Raw genomic sequence first — 18,374 nt, 5'->3', positions numbered from 1 at the left:
AATAATGGTGTCACTCCATACAGCAGCATCTCAGTTAGACTAAAATAATGGTGTTACTCCATACAGCAGCATCTCAGTTAGACTAGAATAATGGTGTCACTCCATACAGCAGCATCTCTGTTAGACTAACATAATGGTGTTACTCCATACAGCAGCATCTCAGTTAGACTAACATAATGGTGTTACTCCATACAGCAGCATCTCAGTTAGACTAACATAATGGTGTTACTCCATCAGTAAGTGAACAGAAGATGCTTTAATAAAGAGGTTGGAGACCGATATTACCGTTAAACCCACGTTAACCAAACATTCACCCCCTATGACCCCATGTTAACCCCGTCGTGACCTCTAGCCTCCTACCTGCACTTGGTCCACCCCTCCCCCAGGGCAACCCACAGGTGTCTTTCCTCTGGCGTCCCAGCTGAGTGCAGGAAGTCTATAGCCTCTATGGTCAACAGAGGAACCACCACGCTCTTAGCCAGCTCTGTCCCTCCAGAGGTCTGGATCACCTGGGGGAGAAGAGTTTAAACCATTATCCTCACCACTAACTACTAGGCTCTTAAACCATTACCCTAACCCTCACCACTAACTACTAGGCTCTTAAACCATTACCCTAACCCTCACCATTAACTACTAGGCTCTTAAACCATTACCTAACCCTCACCACTAACTACTAGGCTCTTAGCCAGCTCTGTCCCTCCAGAGGTCTGGATCACCTGGAGGAGAAGAGGTTAAACCATTACCCTCACCAATAATAATAATAATAATATATGCCATTTAGCAGACGCTTTTATCCAAAGCGACTTACAGTCATGTGTGCATACATTCTACGTATGGGTGGTCCCGGGATCGAACCCACTACCCTGGCGTTACAAGCGCCATGCTCTACCTCACCACTAACTACTAGGCTCTTAAACCATTACCTAACCCTAACCACTAACTCCTAGGCTCTTAAACCATTACCCTAACCCTCACCACTAACTAGTAGGCTCTTAAATCATTACCCTAACCCTCACCACTAACTAGTAGGCTCTTAAACCATTAACCTAACCCTCACCACTAACTAGTAGGCTCTTAAACCATTACCCTCACCACTAACTACTAGGCTCTTAAACCATTACCCTAACCCTCACCACTAACTACTAGGCTCTTAAACCATTACCCTAACCCTCACCACTAACTACTAGGCTCTTAAACCATTACCCTAACCCTCACCACTAATGACTAGGCTCTTAAACCATTACCCTAACCCTCACCACTAACTAGTAGGCTCTTAAACCATTACCCTAACCCTCACCACTAACTCCTAGGCTCTTAAACCATTAACCTAACCCTCACCACTAACTACTAGGCTCTTAAACCATTACCCTAACCCTCACCAGTAACTACTAGGCTCTTAAACCATTACCCTAACCCTCACCACTAACCCCTAGGCTCTTAAACCATTACCCTAACCCTCACCACTAACTACTAGGCTCTTAAACCATTACCCTAACCCTCACCACTAACTACTAGGCTCTTAAACCATTACCCTAACCCTCACCACTAACTACTAGGCTCTTAAACCATTACCCTAACCCTCACCACTAACCCCTAGGCTCTTAGCCAGCTCTGACCCTCCAGAGGTCTGGATCACCTGGAAGGTTGTGGGGACGGAGTGGAGTGGAATCTGGCTTAACCATGCATAACAGAGTAGAGCAGTCTGTCTCTCACCATCCTGACTGGTGTGAACAGGAACAGGAATATAACATGGAATAACAAAGCAGAGCAGTCTGTCTCTCACCATCCTGACTGGTGTGAACAGGAATATAACATGGAATAACAGAGTAGAGCAGTCTGTCTCTCACCATCCTGACTGGTGTAAACAGGAACATAACATGGAATAACAGAGTAGAGCAGTCTGTCTCTCACCATCCTGACTGGTGTGAACAGGAATATAACATGGAATAACAGAGTAGAGCAGTCTGTCTCTCACCATCCTGACTGGTGTGAACAGGAACAGGAATATAACATGGAATAACAGAGTAGAGCAGTCTGTCTCTCACCATCCTGACTGGTGTGAACAGGAACAGGAATATAACATGGAATAACAGAGTAGAGCAGTCTGTCTCTCACCATCCTGACTGGTGTAAACAGGAATATAACATGGAATAACAGAGTAGAGCAGTCTGTCTCTCACCATCCTGACTGGTGTGAACTGGAATATAACATGGAATAACAGAGTAGAGCAGTCTGTCTCTCACCATCCTGACTGGTGTGAACAGGAACAGGAATATAACATGGAATAACAGAGTAGAGCAGTCTGTCTCTCACCATCCTGACTGGTGTGAACAGGAACAGGAAGATAACATGGAATAACAGAGTAGAGCAGTCTGTCTCTCACCATCCTGACTGGTGTGAACAGGAACAGGAACATAACATGGAATAACAGAGTAGAGCAGTCTGTCTCTCACCATCCTGACTGGTGTGAACAGGAATATAACATGGAATAACAGAGTAGAGCAGTCTGTCTCTCACCATCCTGACTGGTGTGAACAGGAACAGGAATATAACATGGAATAACAGAGTAGAGCAGTCTGTCTCTCACCATCCTGACTGGTGTGAACAGGAATATAACATGGAATAACAGAGCAGAGCAGTCTGTCTCTCACCATCCTGACTGGTGTGAACAGGAATATAACATGGAATAACAGAGTAGAGCAGTCTGTCTCTCACCATCCTGACTGGTGTGAACAGGAACAGGAATATAACATGGAATAACAGAGCAGAGCAGTCTGTCTCTCACCATCCTGACTGGTGTGAACAGGAACGGGAACATGGAATAACAGAGTAGAGCAGTCTGTCTCACACCATCCTGACTGGTGTGAACAGGAACAGGAATATAACATGGAATAACAGAGTAGAGCAGTCTGTCTCTCACCATCCTGACTGGTGTTAACAGGAACAGGAATATAACATGGAATAACAGAGTGGAGCAGTCTGTCTCTCACCATCCTGACTGGTGTGAACAGGAACAGGAATATAACATGGAATAACAGAGTAGAGCAGTCTGTCTCTCACCATCCTGACTGGTGTGAACAGGAACAGGAATATAACATGGAATAACAGAGTAGAGCAGTCTGTCTCTCACCATCCTGACTGGTGTGAACAGGAATATAACATGGAATAACAGAGTAGAGCAGTCTGTCTCTCACCATCCTGACTGGTGTGAACAGGAATATAACATGGAATAACAGAGTAGAGCAGTCTGTCTCTCACCATCCTGACTGGTGTGAACAGGAACAGGAACATAACATGGAATAACAGAGTAGAGCAGTCTGTCTCTCACCATCCTGACTGGTGTGAACAGGAACAGGAATATAACATGGAATAACAGAGTAGAGCAGTCTGTCTCTCACCATCCTGACTGGTGTTAACAGGAACAGGAATATAACATGGAATAACAGAGTAGAGCAGTCTGTCTCTCACCATCCTGACTGGTGTGAACAGGAACAGGAATATAACATGGAATAACAGAGTAGAGCAGTCTGTCTCTCACCATCCTGACTGGTGTGAACAGGAACAGGAATATAACATGGAATAACAGAGTAGAGCAGTCTGTCTCTCACCATCCTGACTGGTGTGAACAGGAATATAACATGGAATAACAGAGTAGAGCAGTCTGTCTCTCACCATCCTGACTGGTGTGAACAGGAATATAACATGGAATAACAGAGTAGAGCAGTCTGTCTCTCACCATCCTGACTGGTGTGAACAGGAACAGGAACATAACATGGAATAACAGAGTAGAGCAGTCTGTCTCTCACCATCCTGACTGGTGTGAACAGGAATATAACATGGAATAACAGAGTAGAGCAGTCTGTCTCTCACCATCCTGACTGGTGTGAACAGGAACAGGAATATAACATGGAATAACAGAGTAGAGCAGTCTGTCTCTCACCATCCTGACTGGTGTAAACAGGAACATAACATGGAATAACAGAGTAGAGCAGTCTGTCTCTCACCATCCTGACTGGTGTGAACAGGAACAGGAATATAACATGGAATAACAGAGTAGAGCAGTCTGTCTCTCACCATCCTGACTGGTGTGAACAGGAATATAACATGGAATAACAGAGTAGAGCAGTCTGTCTCTCACCATCCTGACTGGTGTGAACAGGAATATAACATGGAATAACAGAGGTGTGAGAGGAATAACAGTCTGTCTCTCACCATCCTGACTGGTGTTAACAGGAACAGGAATATAACATGGAATAACAGAGTAGAGCAGTCTGTCTCTCACCATCCTGACTGGTGTAAACAGGAACAGGAACATAACATGGAATAACAGAGTAGAGCAGTCTGTCTCTCACCATCCTGACTGGTGTGAACAGGAACAGGAATATAACATGGAATAACAGAGTAGAGCAGTCTGTCTCTCACCATCCTGACTGGTGTGAAACAGGAATATAACATGGAATAACAGAGTAGAGCAGTCTGTCTCTCACCATCCTGACTGGTGTAAACAGGAATATAACATGGAATAACAGAGTAGAGCAGTCTGTCTCTCACCATCCTGACTGGTGTGAACAGGAACAGGAATATAACATGGAATAACAGAGTAGAGCAGTCTGTCTCTCACCATCCTGACTGGTGTGAACAGGAATATAACATGGAATAACAGAGTAGAGCAGTCTGTCTCTCACCATCCTGACTGGTGTGAACAGGAACAGGAACATAACATGGAATAACAGAGTAGAGCAGTCTGTCTCTCACCATCCTGACTGGTGTGAACAGGAACAGGAACATAACATGGAATAACAGAGCAGAGCAGTCTGTCTCTCACCATCCTGACTGGTGTGAACAGGAACAGGAACATAACATGGAATAACAGAGTAGAGCAGTCTGTCTCTCACCATCCTGACTGGTGAACAGGAACAGGAACATAACATGGAATAACAGAGTAGAGCAGTGTGTCTCTCACCATCCTGACTGGTGTGAACAGGAACAGGAATATAACATGGAATAACAGAGCAGAGCAGTCTGTCTCTCACCATCCTGACTGGTGTGAACAGGAATATAACATGGAATAACAGAGTAGAGCCGTCTGTCTCTCACCATCCTGACTGGTGAACTGGAATATAACATGGAATAACAGAATAACAGAGTAGAGCAGTCTGTCTCTCACCATCCTGACTGGTGAACAGGAACAGGAATATAACATGGAATAACAGAGTAGAGCAGTCTGTCTCTCACCATCCTGACTGGTGTGAACAGGAACAGGAATATAACATGGAATAACAGAGCAGAGCAGTCTGTCTCTCACCATCCTGACTGGTGTGAACAGGAACAGGAATATAACATGGAATAACAGAGTAGAGCAGTCTGTCTCTCACCATCCTGACTGGTGTGAACAGGAACAGGAATATAACATGGAATAACAGAGTAGAGCAGTCTGTCTCTCACCATCCTGACTGGTGTAAACAGGAACAGGAATATAACATGGAATAACAGAGTAGAGCAGTCTGTCTCTCACCATCCTGACTGGTGTGAACAGAACAGGAATATAACATGGAATAACAGAGTAGAGCAGTCTGTCTCTCACCATCCTGACTGGTGTGAACAGGAATATAACATGGAATAACAGAGTAGAGCAGTCTGTCTCTCACCATCCTGACTGGTGTGAACAGGAACAGGAACATAACATGGAATAACAGAGTAGAGCAGTCTGTCTCTCACCATCCTGACTGGTGTGAACAGGAATATAACATGGAATAACAGAGTAGAGCAGTCTGTCTCTCACCATCCTGACTGGTGTGAACAGGAACAGGAATATAACATGGAATAACAGAGTAGAGCAGTCTGTCTCTCACCATCCTGACTGGTGTAAACAGGAACATAACATGGAATAACAGAGTAGAGCAGTCTGTCTCTCACCATCCTGACTGGTGTAAACAGGAACAGGAATATAACATGGAATAACAGAGTAGAGCAGTCTGTCTCTCACCATCCTGACTGGTGTGAACAGGAATATAACATGGAATAACAGAGTAGAGCAGTCTGTCTCTCACCATCCTGACTGGTGTGAACAGGAATATAACATGGAATAACAGAGTAGAGCAGTCTGTCTCTCACCATCCTGACTGGTGTGAACAGGAACAGGAATATAACATGGAATAACAGAGTAGAGCAGTCTGTCTCTCACCATCCTGACTGGTGTAAACAGGAACAGGAATATAACATGGAATAACAGAGTAGAGCAGTCTGTCTCTCACCATCCTGACTGGTGTGAACAGGAACAGGAACATAACATGGAATAACAGAGTAGAGCAGTCTGTCTCTCACCATCCTGACTGGTGTAACAGGAATATAACATGGAATAACAGAGTAGAGCAGTCTGTCTCTCACCATCCTGACTGGTGTAAACAGGAATATAACATGGAATAACAGAGTAGAGCAGTCTGTCTCTCACCATCCTGACTGGTGTGAACAGGAACAGGAATATAACATGGAATAACAGAGTAGAGCAGTCTGTCTCTCACCATCCTGACTGGTGTGAACAGGAACATAACATGGAATAACAGAGTAGAGCAGTCTGTCTCTCACCATCCTGACTGGTGTGAACAGGAACAGGAACATAACATGGAATAACAGAGTAGAGCAGTCTGTCTCTCACCATCCTGACTGGTGTGAACAGGAACAGGAACATAACATGGAATAACAGAGCAGAGCAGTCTGTCTCTCACCATCCTGACTGGTGTAAACAGGAACAGGAACATAACATGGAATAACAGAGTAGAGCAGTCTGTCTCTCACCATCCTGACTGGTGTGAACAGGAACAGGAACATAACATGGAATAACAGAGTAGAGCAGTCTGTCTCTCACCATCCTGACTGGTGTGAACAGGAACAGGAATATAACATGGAATAACAGAGCAGAGCAGTCTGTCTCTCATCCATCAGGAACTGGAATAACAGAGTGAGTCTGTCTCTCACCATCCTGAACAGGAATATAACATGGAATAACAGAGTAGAGCAGGAACATAACATGTCTGTCTCTCACCATCCTGACTGGTGTGAACAGGAATATAACATGGAATAACAGAGTAGAGCAGTCTGTCTCTCACCATCCTGACTGGTGTGAACAGGAACAGGAATATAACATGGAATAACAGAGTAGAGCAGTCTGTCTCTCACCATCCTGACTGGTGTGAACAGGAACAGGAATATAACATGGAATAACAGAGGAATATAACAGAGCAGTCTGTCTCTCACCATCCTGACTGGTGTGAACAGGAACAGGAATATAACATGGAATAACAGAGTAGAGCAGTCTGTCTCTCACCATCCTGACTGGTGTGAACAGGAACAGGAATATAACATGGAATAACAGAGTAGAGCAGTCTGTCTCTCACCATCCTGACTGGTGTGAACAGGAACAGGAATATAACATGGAATAACAGAGAGAGCAGTCTGTCTCTCACCATCCTGACTGGTGTGAACAGGAATATAACATGGAATAACAGAGTAGAGCAGTCTGTCTCTCACCATCCTGACTGGTGTGAACAGGAACAGGAATATAACATGGAATAACAGAGTAGAGCAGTCTGTCTCTCACCATCCTGACTGGTGTGAACAGGAACAGGAATAACATGGAATAACAGAGTAGAGCAGTCTGTCTCTCACCATCCTGACTGGTGTGAACAGGAACAGGAATATAACATGGAATAACAGAGTAGAGCAGTCTGTCTCTCACCATCCTGACTGGTGTGAAAACAGGAATATAACATGGAATAACAGAGTAGAGCAGTCTGTCTCTCACCATCCTGACTGGTGTGAACAGGAATATAACATGGAATAACAGAGTAGAGCAGTCTGTCTCTCACCATCCTGACTGGTGAACAGGAACAGGAATATAACATGGAATAACAGAGTAGAGCAGTCTGTCTCTCACCATCCTGACTGGTGTGGAACAGGAATATAACATGGAATAACAGAGTAGAGCAGTCTGTCTCTCACCATCCTGACTGGTGAACAGGAACAGGAATATAACATGGAATAACAGAGTAGAGCAGTCTGTCTCTCACCATCCTGACTGGTGTAAACAGGAACAGGAATATAACATGGAATAACAGAGTAGAGCAGTCTGTCTCTCACCATCCTGACTGGTGTAAACAGGAACAGGAATATAACATGGAATAACAGAGTAGAGCAGTCTGTCTCTCACCATCCTGACTGGTGTGAACAGGAACAGGAATATAACATGGAATAACAGAGTAGAGCAGTCTGTCTCTCACCATCCTGACTGGTGTGTGGAAACAGGAATATAACATGGAATAACAGAGTAGAGCAGTCTGTCTCTCACCATCCTGACTGGTGTGAACAGGAACAGGAACATAACATGGAATAACAGAGTAGCAGTCTGTCTCTCACCATCCTGACTGGTGTATAACATGGAATAACAGAGTAGAGCAGTCTGTCTCTCACCATCCTGACTGGTGTGAACAGGAACAGGAACATAACATGGAATAACAGAGTAGAGCAGTCTGTCTCTCACCATCCTGACTGGTGTGAACAGGAACAGGAACATAACATGGAATAACAGAGCAGAGCAGTCTGTCTCTCACCATCCTGACTGGTGTGAACAGGAACAGGAACATAACATGGAATAACAGAGTAGAGCAGTCTGTCTCTCACCATCCTGACTGGTGTGAACAGGAACAGGAATATAACATGGAATAACAGAGCAGAGCAGTCTGTCTCTCACCATCCTGACTGGTGTGAACAGGAATATAACATGGAATAACAGAGTAGAGCCGTCTGTCTCACCATCCTGACTGGTGTGAACTGGAATATAACATGGAATAACAGAGCAGAGCAGTCTGTCTCTCACCATCCTGACTGGTGTGAACAGGAACAGGAATATAACATGGAATAACAGAGTAGAGCAGTCTGTCTCTCACCATCCTGACTGGTGTGAACAGGAACAGGAATATAACATGGAATAACAGAGCAGAGCAGTCTGTCTCTCACCATCCTGACTGGTGTGAACAGGAACAGGAATATAACATGGAATAACAGAGTAGAGCAGTCTGTCTCTCACCATCCTGACTGGTGTGAACAGGAACAGGAATATAACATGGAATAACAGAGTAGAGCAGTCTGTCCTCACCATCCTGACTGGTGTAAACAGGAACAGGAATATAACATGGAATAACAGAGTAGAGCAGTCTGTCTCTCACCATCCTGACTGGTGTGAACAGGAATATAACATGGAATAACAGAGTAGAGCAGTCTGTCTCTCACCATCCTGACTGGTGTGAACAGGAATATAACATGGAATAACAGAGTAGAGCAGTCTGTCTCTCACCATCCTGACTGGTGTGAACAGGAACAGGAACATAACATGGAATAACAGAGTAGAGCAGTCTGTCTCTCACCATCCTGACTGGTGTGAACAGGAATATAACATGGAATAACAGAGTAGAGCAGTCTGTCTCTCACCATCCTGACTGGTGTGAACAGGAACAGGAATATAACATGGAATAACAGAGTAGAGCAGTCTGTCTCTCACCATCCTGACTGGTGTAAACAGGAACATAACATGGAATAACAGAGTAGAGCAGTCTGTCTCTCACCATCCTGACTGGTGTAAACAGGAACAGGAATATAACATGGAATAACAGAGTAGAGCAGTCTGTCTCTCACCATCCTGACTGGTGTGAACAGGAATATAACATGGAATAACAGAGAGAGCAGTCTGTCTCTCACCATCCTGACTGGTGTGAACAGGAATATAACATGGAATAACAGAGTAGAGCAGTCTGTCTCTCACCATCCTGACTGGTGTGAACAGGAACAGGAATATAACATGGAATAACAGAGTAGAGCAGTCTGTCTCTCACCATCCTGACTGGTGTAAACAGGAACAGGAACATAACATGGAATAACAGAGTAGAGCAGTCTGTCTCTCACCATCCTGACTGGTGTGAACAGGAACAGGAATATAACATGGAATAACAGAGTAGAGCAGTCTGTCTCTCACCATCCTGACTGGTGTAAACAGGAATATAACATGGAATAACAGAGTAGAGCAGTCTGTCTCTCACCATCCTGACTGGTGTAAACAGGAATATAACATGGAATAACAGAGTAGAGCAGTCTGTCTCTCACCATCCTGACTGGTGTGAACAGGAACAGGAATATAACATGGAATAAAGATAGAGCAGTCTGTCTCCTCACCATCCTGACTGGGTGTGAACAGGAATAAGGAATAACAGAGTAGAGCAGTCTGTCTCTCACCATCCTGACTGGTGTGAACAGGAACAGGAACATAACATGGAACAGGAACAGGAACAACAGAGAGAGCAGTCTGTCTCTCACCATCCTGACTGGTGTGAACAGGAACAGGAACATAACATGGAATAACAGAGCAGAGCAGTCTGTCTCTCACCATCCTGACTGGTGTGAACAGGAACAGGAACATAACATGGAATAACAGAGTAGAGCAGTCTGTCTCTCACCATCCTGACTGGTGTGAACAGGAACAGGAACATAACATGGAATAACAGAGTAGAGCAGTCTGTCTCTCACCATCCTGACTGGTGTGAACAGGAACAGGAATATAACATGGAATAACAGAGCAGAGCAGTCTGTCTCTCACCATCCTGACTGGTGTGAACAGGAATATAACATGGAATAACAGAGTAGAGCTCTGTCTCTCACCATCCTGACTGGTGTGAACTGGAATATAACATGGAATAACAGAGTAGAGCAGTCTGTCTCTCACCATCCTGACTGGTGTGAACAGGAACAGGAATATAACATGGAATAACAGAGTAGAGCAGTCTGTCTCTCACCATCCTGACTGGTGTGAACAGGAACAGGAATATAACATGGAATAACAGAGCAGAGCAGTCTGTCTCTCACCATCCTGACTGGTGTGAACAGGAACAGGAATATAACATGGAATAACAGAGTAGAGCAGTCTGTCTCTCACCATCCTGACTGGTGTGAACAGGAACAGGAATATAACATGGAATAACAGAGTAGAGCAGTCTGTCTCTCACCATCCTGACTGGTGTGAACAGGAACAGGAATATAACATGGAATAACAGAGCAGAGCAGTCTGTCTCTCACCATCCTGACTGGTGTGAACAGGAATAGGAATATAACATGGAATAACAGAGTAGAGCAGTCTGTCTCTCACCATCCTGACTGGTGTGAACAGGAATATAACATGGAATAACAGAGTAGAGCAGTCTGTCTCTCACCATCCTGACTGGTGTGAACAGGAACAGGAACATAACATGGGAACAGGAATATAAACATGGAATAGAGCAGTCTGTCTCTCACCATCCTGACTGGTGTGAACAGGAACAGGAATATAACATGGAATAACAGAGTAGAGCAGTCTGTCTCTCACCATCCTGACTGGTGTAAACAGGAACATAACATGGAATAACAGAGTAGACAGTCTGTCTCTCACCATCCTGACTGGTGTAAACAGGAACAGGAATATAAACATGGGAATAACAGAGTGGAATCCTGAACAGGAATATAACATGGAATAACAGAGTAGAGCAGTCTGTCTCTCCACCATCCTGACTGGTGTGAACAGGAATATAACATGGAATAACAGAGTAGAGCAGTCTGTCTCTCACCATCCTGACTGGTATAACATGGAATAACAGAGAGCAGTCTGAATCCTGACTGGTGTGAATATAACATGGAATAACAGAGTAGAGCAGTCTGTCTCTCACCATCCTGACTGGTGTGAACAGGAACAGGAATATAACATGGAATAACAGAGTAGAGGCAGTCTGTCTCTCACCATCCTGACTGGTGTGAACAGGAACAGGAATATAACATGGAATAACAGAGCAGAGCAGTCTGTCTCTCACCATCCTGACTGGTGTAAACAGGAATATAACATGGAATAACAGAGTAGAGCAGTCTGTCTCTCACCATCCCCTGACTGGTGTGAACAGGAACAGGAATATAACATGGAATAACAGAGTAGAGCAGTCTGTCTCTCACCATCCTGACTGGTGTGAACAGGAACAGGAATATAACATGGAATAACAGAGCAGAGCAGTCTGTCTCTCACCATCCTGACTGGTGTGAACAGGAATATAACATGGAATAACAGAGTAGAGCAGTCTGTCTCTCACCATCCTGACTGGTGTTAACAGGAACAGGAATATAACATGGAATAACAGAGTAGAGCAGTCTGTCTCTCACCATCCTGACTGGTGTGAACAGGAACAGGAACATAACATGGAATAACAGAGCAGAGCAGTCTGTCTCTCACCATCCTGACTGGTGTGAACAGGAACAGGAATATAACATGGAATAACAGAGTAGAGCAGTCTGTCTCTCACCATCCTGACTGGTGTAAACAGGAATATAACATGGAATAACAGAGTAGAGCAGTCTGTCTCTCACCATCCTGACTGGTGTGAACAGGAACAGGAATATAACATGGAATAACAGAGTAGAGCAGTCTGTCTCTCACCATCCTGACTGGTGTGAACAGGAATATAACATGGAATAACAGAGTAGAGCAGTCTGTCTCTCACCATCCTGACTGGTGTGAACTGGAATATAACATGGAATAACAGAGTAGAGCAGTCTGTCTCTCACCATCCTGACTGGTGTGAACAGGAACAGGAATATAACATGGAATAACAGAGTAGAGCAGTCTGTCTCTCACCATCCTGACTGGTGTGAACAGGAACAGGAATATAACATGGAATAACAGAGTAGAGCAGTCTGTCTCTCACCATCCTGACTGGTGTGAACAGGAACAGGAATATAACATGGAATAACAGAGTAGAGCAGTCTGTCTCTCACCATCCTGACTGGTGTGAACAGGAATATAACATGGAATAACAGAGTAGAGCAGTCTGTCTCTCACCATCCTGACTGGTGTGAACAGGAACAGGAATATAACATGGAATAACAGAGTAGAGCAGTCTGTCTCTCACCATCCTGACTGGTGTGAACAGGAATATAACATGGAATAACAGAGTAGAGCAGTCTGTCTCTCACCATCCTGACTGGTGTGAACAGGAATATAACATGGAATAACAGAGTAGAGCAGTCTGTCTCTCACCATCCTGACTGGTGTGAACAGGAACAGGAATATAACATGGAATAACAGAGTAGAGCAGTCTGTCTCTCACCATCCTGACTGGTGTGAACAGGAATATAACATGGAATAACAGAGTAGAGCAGTCTGTCTCTCACCACCCTGACTGGTGTGAACAGGAACAGGAATATAACATGGAATAACAGAGTACAGCAGTCTGTCTCTCACCATCCTGACTGGTGTGAACAGGAATATAACATGGAATAACAGAGTAGAGCAGTCTGTCTCTCACCATCCTGAGTGGTGTAAACAGGAAGTGGACCAGATCATCAGCGCTGGGGTTCTGGATGTGGGACTTCAACTTCCCCTGGAGGAGAGAGACATGGAAAGTCACATTTTTTGTAAATAATGTTAGATGTTTTTTGTGTGTTATTTTTACAGTTAAAGTATATATTAAATAACATCATTCATCTTTGGTGTCTTACCAGCAGGTTGAAGGCATGTTTGAACTTCTGGAAACAGTCAACAAACTCCTCCTGAGTGGGAGGCTTGGCTCGCAGTGTTAGCACTCCCTCTGGTGGACAGAGAGAGACATGACAGGTAACACAGTATTACAGTAGGATAGTCCCTAGTCTAGTACATACAGTATTACAGTAGGAGGGAGAGAGACATGACAGGTAACACTCAGTATTACAGTAGGATAGTCCCTAGTCTAGTACATACAGTATTACAGTAGGAGGGTCACTAGTCTAGTACATACAGTATTACATAGGACAGTCACTAGTCCCTAACATACAGTATTACAGTAGGACAGTCACTAGTCCCTAGTCTAGGTATTACAGTCAGTCACTAGTCACTAGTCTAGTACATACAGTATTACAGTAGGACAGTCAGTCACTAGTCTAGTACATACAGTATTACAGTAGGACAGTCACTAGTCCCTAGTCTAGTACATACAGTATTACAGTAGGACAGTCACTAGTCACTAGTCAAGCAACATCAATTGTTTTCCTAATTGTTTCCTGTTTTGATGTAAATGGGAAACAGTAACGAGGTCACGGAGAGTAGAATGAAGATCAGGACCAGGCCAGAAAGACTACAAACTAGATCTAAAGAACTACACCACCCAACAGTAACGAGGTCACGGAGAGTAGAATGAAGATCAGGACCAGGCCAGAGGACTACAAACTAGATCTAAAGAACTACAACACCCAACAGTAACGAGGTCATGGAGAGTAGAATGAAGATCAGGACCAGGCCAGGAGGACTACAAACTAGATCTAAAGAACTACAACACCCACCTCCGGGTCCCTTCTTCTTGTTCTTTTTAGATTTCTTCCTCTTAGAGAGCTCGTTGAAGGCCTCAGCCGCTTTCTGCAGTTTGGTCACGAAGAACTCGATGTGGTCCAGAATGTGGTTCAGGATTTGCTGCAAGAGAAGACAGTAGTGTTTAAAAGGCACACAACCACAGACAGACTTCCTTTGTTAATCACTAAATGAAGTCATGTAATGTAGGTGTAGATTGACAGTCGCTGCCAGGCTCAACATGAGCTGTGTTGTTGTTGCTGGAGATGCTGCTATAGTCAATCAGTGTAAAACACTAGGACTTTCCTTTACAACAGCAGTCCCTGTTTATCTCTTCTCTGTGTATTTTCCAAGCTTGGCGAAAAGAATAGCGTGGAAGAGGAGGTGTAGTACCTCATACTGTATCACATGTTGCATTTACTTTAAATCTGTAATGATTAACTACAGAACAGACTACTGATCTACAGCTCCTAATAGTGGTGTATCCTTGTTGTTACTACAGAACAGACTACTGATCTACAGCTCCTAATAGTGGTGTATCCGTGTTGTTACTACAGAACAGACTACTGATCTACAGCTCCTAATAGTGGTGTATCCGTGTTGTTACTACAGAACAGACTACTGATCTACAGCTCCTAATAGTGGTATATCCGTGTTGTTACTACAGAACAGACTACTGATCCAAGACTCCTAATAGTGGTATATCCTTGTTGTTACTACAGAACAGACTACTGATCTACACCTCCTAATAGTGGTGACTTGTTGTTACTACAGAACAGACTACTGGATCTACAGCTCCTAATAGTGGTGTATCCGTGTTGTTGAACAGACTACTGATCTACAGCTCCTAATAGTGGTATATCCGTGTTGTTACTACAGAACAGACTACTGATCCAAGACTCCTAATAGTGGTGAATCAAACTACAGAACAGACTCCTGATCTACACCTCTAATAGGGTGTATCTACTCAGAACAGACTACTGATCTACAGCTAATAGTGGTGATCCGTGTTGTTACTACAGAACAGACTACTGATCTACAGCTCCTAATAGTGGTATATCCTGTTGTTACTACAGAACAGACTACTGATCCAAGACTCCTAATAGTGGTGCCAAACGTTGTTGTTACTACAGAACAGACTACTGATCTACAGCTCCTAATAGTGATATCCTCTGAACTACAGAACAGACTAAACCGACTACAGCTCCTAATAGTGTTATATCCATGTTGTTACTCCAGACTACTGATCTACAGCTCCTAATAGTGGTGTCATCCTTGTTGTTACTACAGAACAGACTCTGATCCAAGACTCCTAATAGTGGTGTAGCCATGTTGTTACTGTTAGAACAGACTACTGATCTACAGCTCCTAATAGTGGTGTGTCCTTGTTGTTACTACAGAACAGACTACTGATCTACAGCTCCTAATAGTGGTGTATCCTTGTTGTTACTCAGAACAGACTACTGATCTAGACAGCTCCTATCAGTAGTGGTATATCCTTGTTGTTACTACAGAACAGACTACTGACTGACAGCCCTAATAGTGGTGTATCCGACTACAGCCTGTTCCATTGGTAGATTAGACTATATATGTCTGAAACTGTCATTCACGCAGTTTCCACTATCTGAACATGGCATCTCATCTTCACTGAAGACCTGACTCAGATCAGCCTGTAGGTGAAACTAACTCACCAGTCTGCAGGTAGATGGAAGAACCAAGCAAATCGACTGAAGACCTGACTCCAGATCAGCCTGTAGGTGAAACTACTCATCAGTCTGCAGTATTGAAGAACCAAGCAACGACTGAAGACCTGACTCCAGATCAGCCTCTAGGTGAAACTACTCATCAGTCTGCAGTATTGAAGAAACAAACAAACGACTGAAGAGCGAGGTAGATGGACTGACAGACAGACGGTATCAGTATGTGGTATCTGGACTCACAGAGAGCGAGGTAGACGACCTGACAGACAGACGGTATCAGTATGTGGTATTTGGACGGACAGGTGGGAAACACTCACCACGTCTCGATCCACTCTGGTAGCCATCATCTCTGAAGGTTCATTCTGGTCAGAATACTGAGGCTGTTTATCATCTGATAGAGGAGGGGAGGAGGAGGAGAAGGGAGGAGGGGGAGGAGAGGGAGGAGGAGGAGAGGGAGGAGGGGAGAGGAGAGGGACAAGGGGAGTGAGGGGGAGGAGGAGGGAGGAGGGGGAGGAGGGGGAGGAGAGGGAAGAGGGGGAGGAGAGGGAAGAGGGGGAGGAGAGGGAGGAGAGGGAGGAGGGGGGAGGAGAGGGAGGAGAGGGAAGAGGAGGAGGAGAGGGAGGAGGGGGAGGAGGGGGAGGGGAGGGAGGAGAGGGAGGAGAGGGAAGAGGGGAGGGAGAGGGAGGAGAGGGAGGAGGGGGAGAGGGGAGGAGAGGAAGAGGAGGAGGAGAGGGAAGAGGAGGAGGAGAGGGAAGAGGGGGAGGAGAGGGAGGAGAGGGAGGAGAGGGGGAGGAGGAGGAGGAGAGGGAGGAGGGGGGAGAGGGGGAGGAGAGGGAGGAGAGGGAGGAGAGGGAAGAGGGGGAGGAGAGGGAGGGAGAGGGGAGGAGGGGGAGGAGGGGGAGGAGAGGGAAGAGGGGGAGGAGAGGGACGAGAGGGAGGAGGGAGGAGAGGGAAGAGGGGGAGGAGAGGGACGAGAGGGAAGAGGAGGAGGAGGGGGAGGGAGAGGGAAGAGGGGGAGGAGAGGGAAGAGGGGGAGGAGGGGGGAGGAGAGGGACGAGAGGGGAGGAGGGGGAGGAGAGGGGCGAGAGGGGAGGAGGGGGAGGAGAGGGTAGAGGGGGAAGAGGGGAGGAGGGAAGGAGAGGGGGAGGGAAAGAGAGGGAGGAGGGGAGGAGGAGGGGAAAGAGAAGGGCATTAGAACAGTGATCTTCCCAATGATCTTATTCTCAAATCAAATGTTATTTGTCACATGTCGAATACAACAGGTATGTAGACTTGACCATGAAACTTACAGGCTCTTTAACCAACAACGCCTGGCTACGATTAGGCCTCTGGCTAAGGGCGACAGGCCTGGCTATGATTAGGCCTGGCTAAGGGTGATTAGGCCTGGCTAAGGGCGATTAGGGGCCTGGCTAAGGCGATTAGGCCCTGGCTACGTGGGCGATTAGGCCTGGCTAAGGGCGATTAGGGCCTGGCTACGATTAGGCCTGGCTAAGGGCGATTAGGCCTGGCTAAGGGCGATTAGGCCTGGCTATGGGCGATTAGGGCCTGGCTAAGGGCGATTAGGGCCTGGCTACGATAAGGCCTGGCTAAGGGCGATTAGGCCTGGCTAAGGGGGATTAGGCCTGGCTAAGGGGGATTAGGCCTGGCTAAGGGTGATTAGGCCTGGCTAAGGGTGATTAGGCCTGGCTAAGGGTGATTAGGCCTGGCTACGATAAGGCCTGGCTAAGGGCGATTAGGCCTGGCTAAGGGTGATTAGGCCTGGCTTAAGGGCGATTAGGCCTGGCTAAGGGTGATTAGGCCTGGCTAAGGGTGATTAGGCCTGGCTAAGGCGATTAGGCCTGGCTAAGGGCGATTAGCCTGGCTAAGGGCGATTAGGCCTGGCTGGTGTGATTAGGCCTGGCTAAAGGTGATTAGGCCTGGCTAAGGGCGATTAGGCCTGGCTAGGCGATTAGGCCTGGCTAAGGGCGATTAGGCCTGGCTAAGGGGCGATTAGGCCTGGCTAAGGGCGATTAGGCCTGGCTAAGGGGGGATTAGGCCTGGCTAAGGGTGATTAGGCCTGGCTAAGGGTGATTAGGCCTGGCTAAGGGCGATTAGGGCCTGGCTAAGGGCGATTAGGGCCTGGCTAAGGGCGATTAGGGGCCTGGCTAAGGGCGATTAGGGCCTGGCTAAGGGCGATTAGGCTAACTAAGGGCCAATTAGGCCTGGCTAAGGGCGATTAGGCCTAACTAAGGGGATTAGGCCTGGCTAAGGGCGATTAGGCCTAATAAGGGCGATTAGGGCCTGGCTAAGGGGGATTA

General features: G+C 45.9%; 1 protein-coding gene across 1 annotated transcript; it reads right to left on the bottom strand.

Moving 5' to 3' along the window:
• Nucleotides 1–339: 339 nt before the first annotated feature.
• On the bottom strand, nt 340–16,512 carry LOC124028065 (epidermal growth factor receptor kinase substrate 8-like). The gene is made up of 5 exons (XM_046340230.1): nt 16,395–16,512; nt 14,374–14,500; nt 13,558–13,646; nt 13,365–13,439; nt 340–509 (listed from the first exon to the last, which is right to left on the bottom strand). The coding sequence occupies exons 1-5, from the start codon at nt 16,422–16,424 to the stop codon at nt 357–359; spliced, it is 474 nt and encodes a 157-aa protein (XP_046196186.1). The 5' UTR covers nt 16,425–16,512; the 3' UTR covers nt 340–356.
• Between the last annotated feature and the right edge of the window lie 1,862 nt (nt 16,513–18,374).

Source organism: Oncorhynchus gorbuscha, unplaced genomic scaffold (assembly GCF_021184085.1).
Source record: "Oncorhynchus gorbuscha isolate QuinsamMale2020 ecotype Even-year unplaced genomic scaffold, OgorEven_v1.0 Un_scaffold_3712, whole genome shotgun sequence".
Taxonomy (NCBI): Eukaryota; Metazoa; Chordata; class Actinopteri; order Salmoniformes; family Salmonidae; genus Oncorhynchus; species Oncorhynchus gorbuscha.
Note: the sequence above shows the minus strand (reverse complement) of the source record. Positions and strands in the feature narration are given on the sequence as shown.

Coding starts and splice junctions, on each gene's coding strand:
- LOC124028065 (XM_046340230.1), bottom strand. CDS start 16,424: ATGATGGCTACCAGAGTGGATCGAGACGTG. Junction 14,501..16,394: donor CCAGAGTGGATCGAGACGTG/GTGAGTGTTTCC, acceptor CTTCTCTTGCAG/CAAATCCTGAACCACATTCT. Junction 510..13,364: donor TGTTTACACCACTCAGGATG/GTGAGAGACAGA, acceptor CTTCTCCCCCAG/GTGATCCAGACCTCTGGAGG.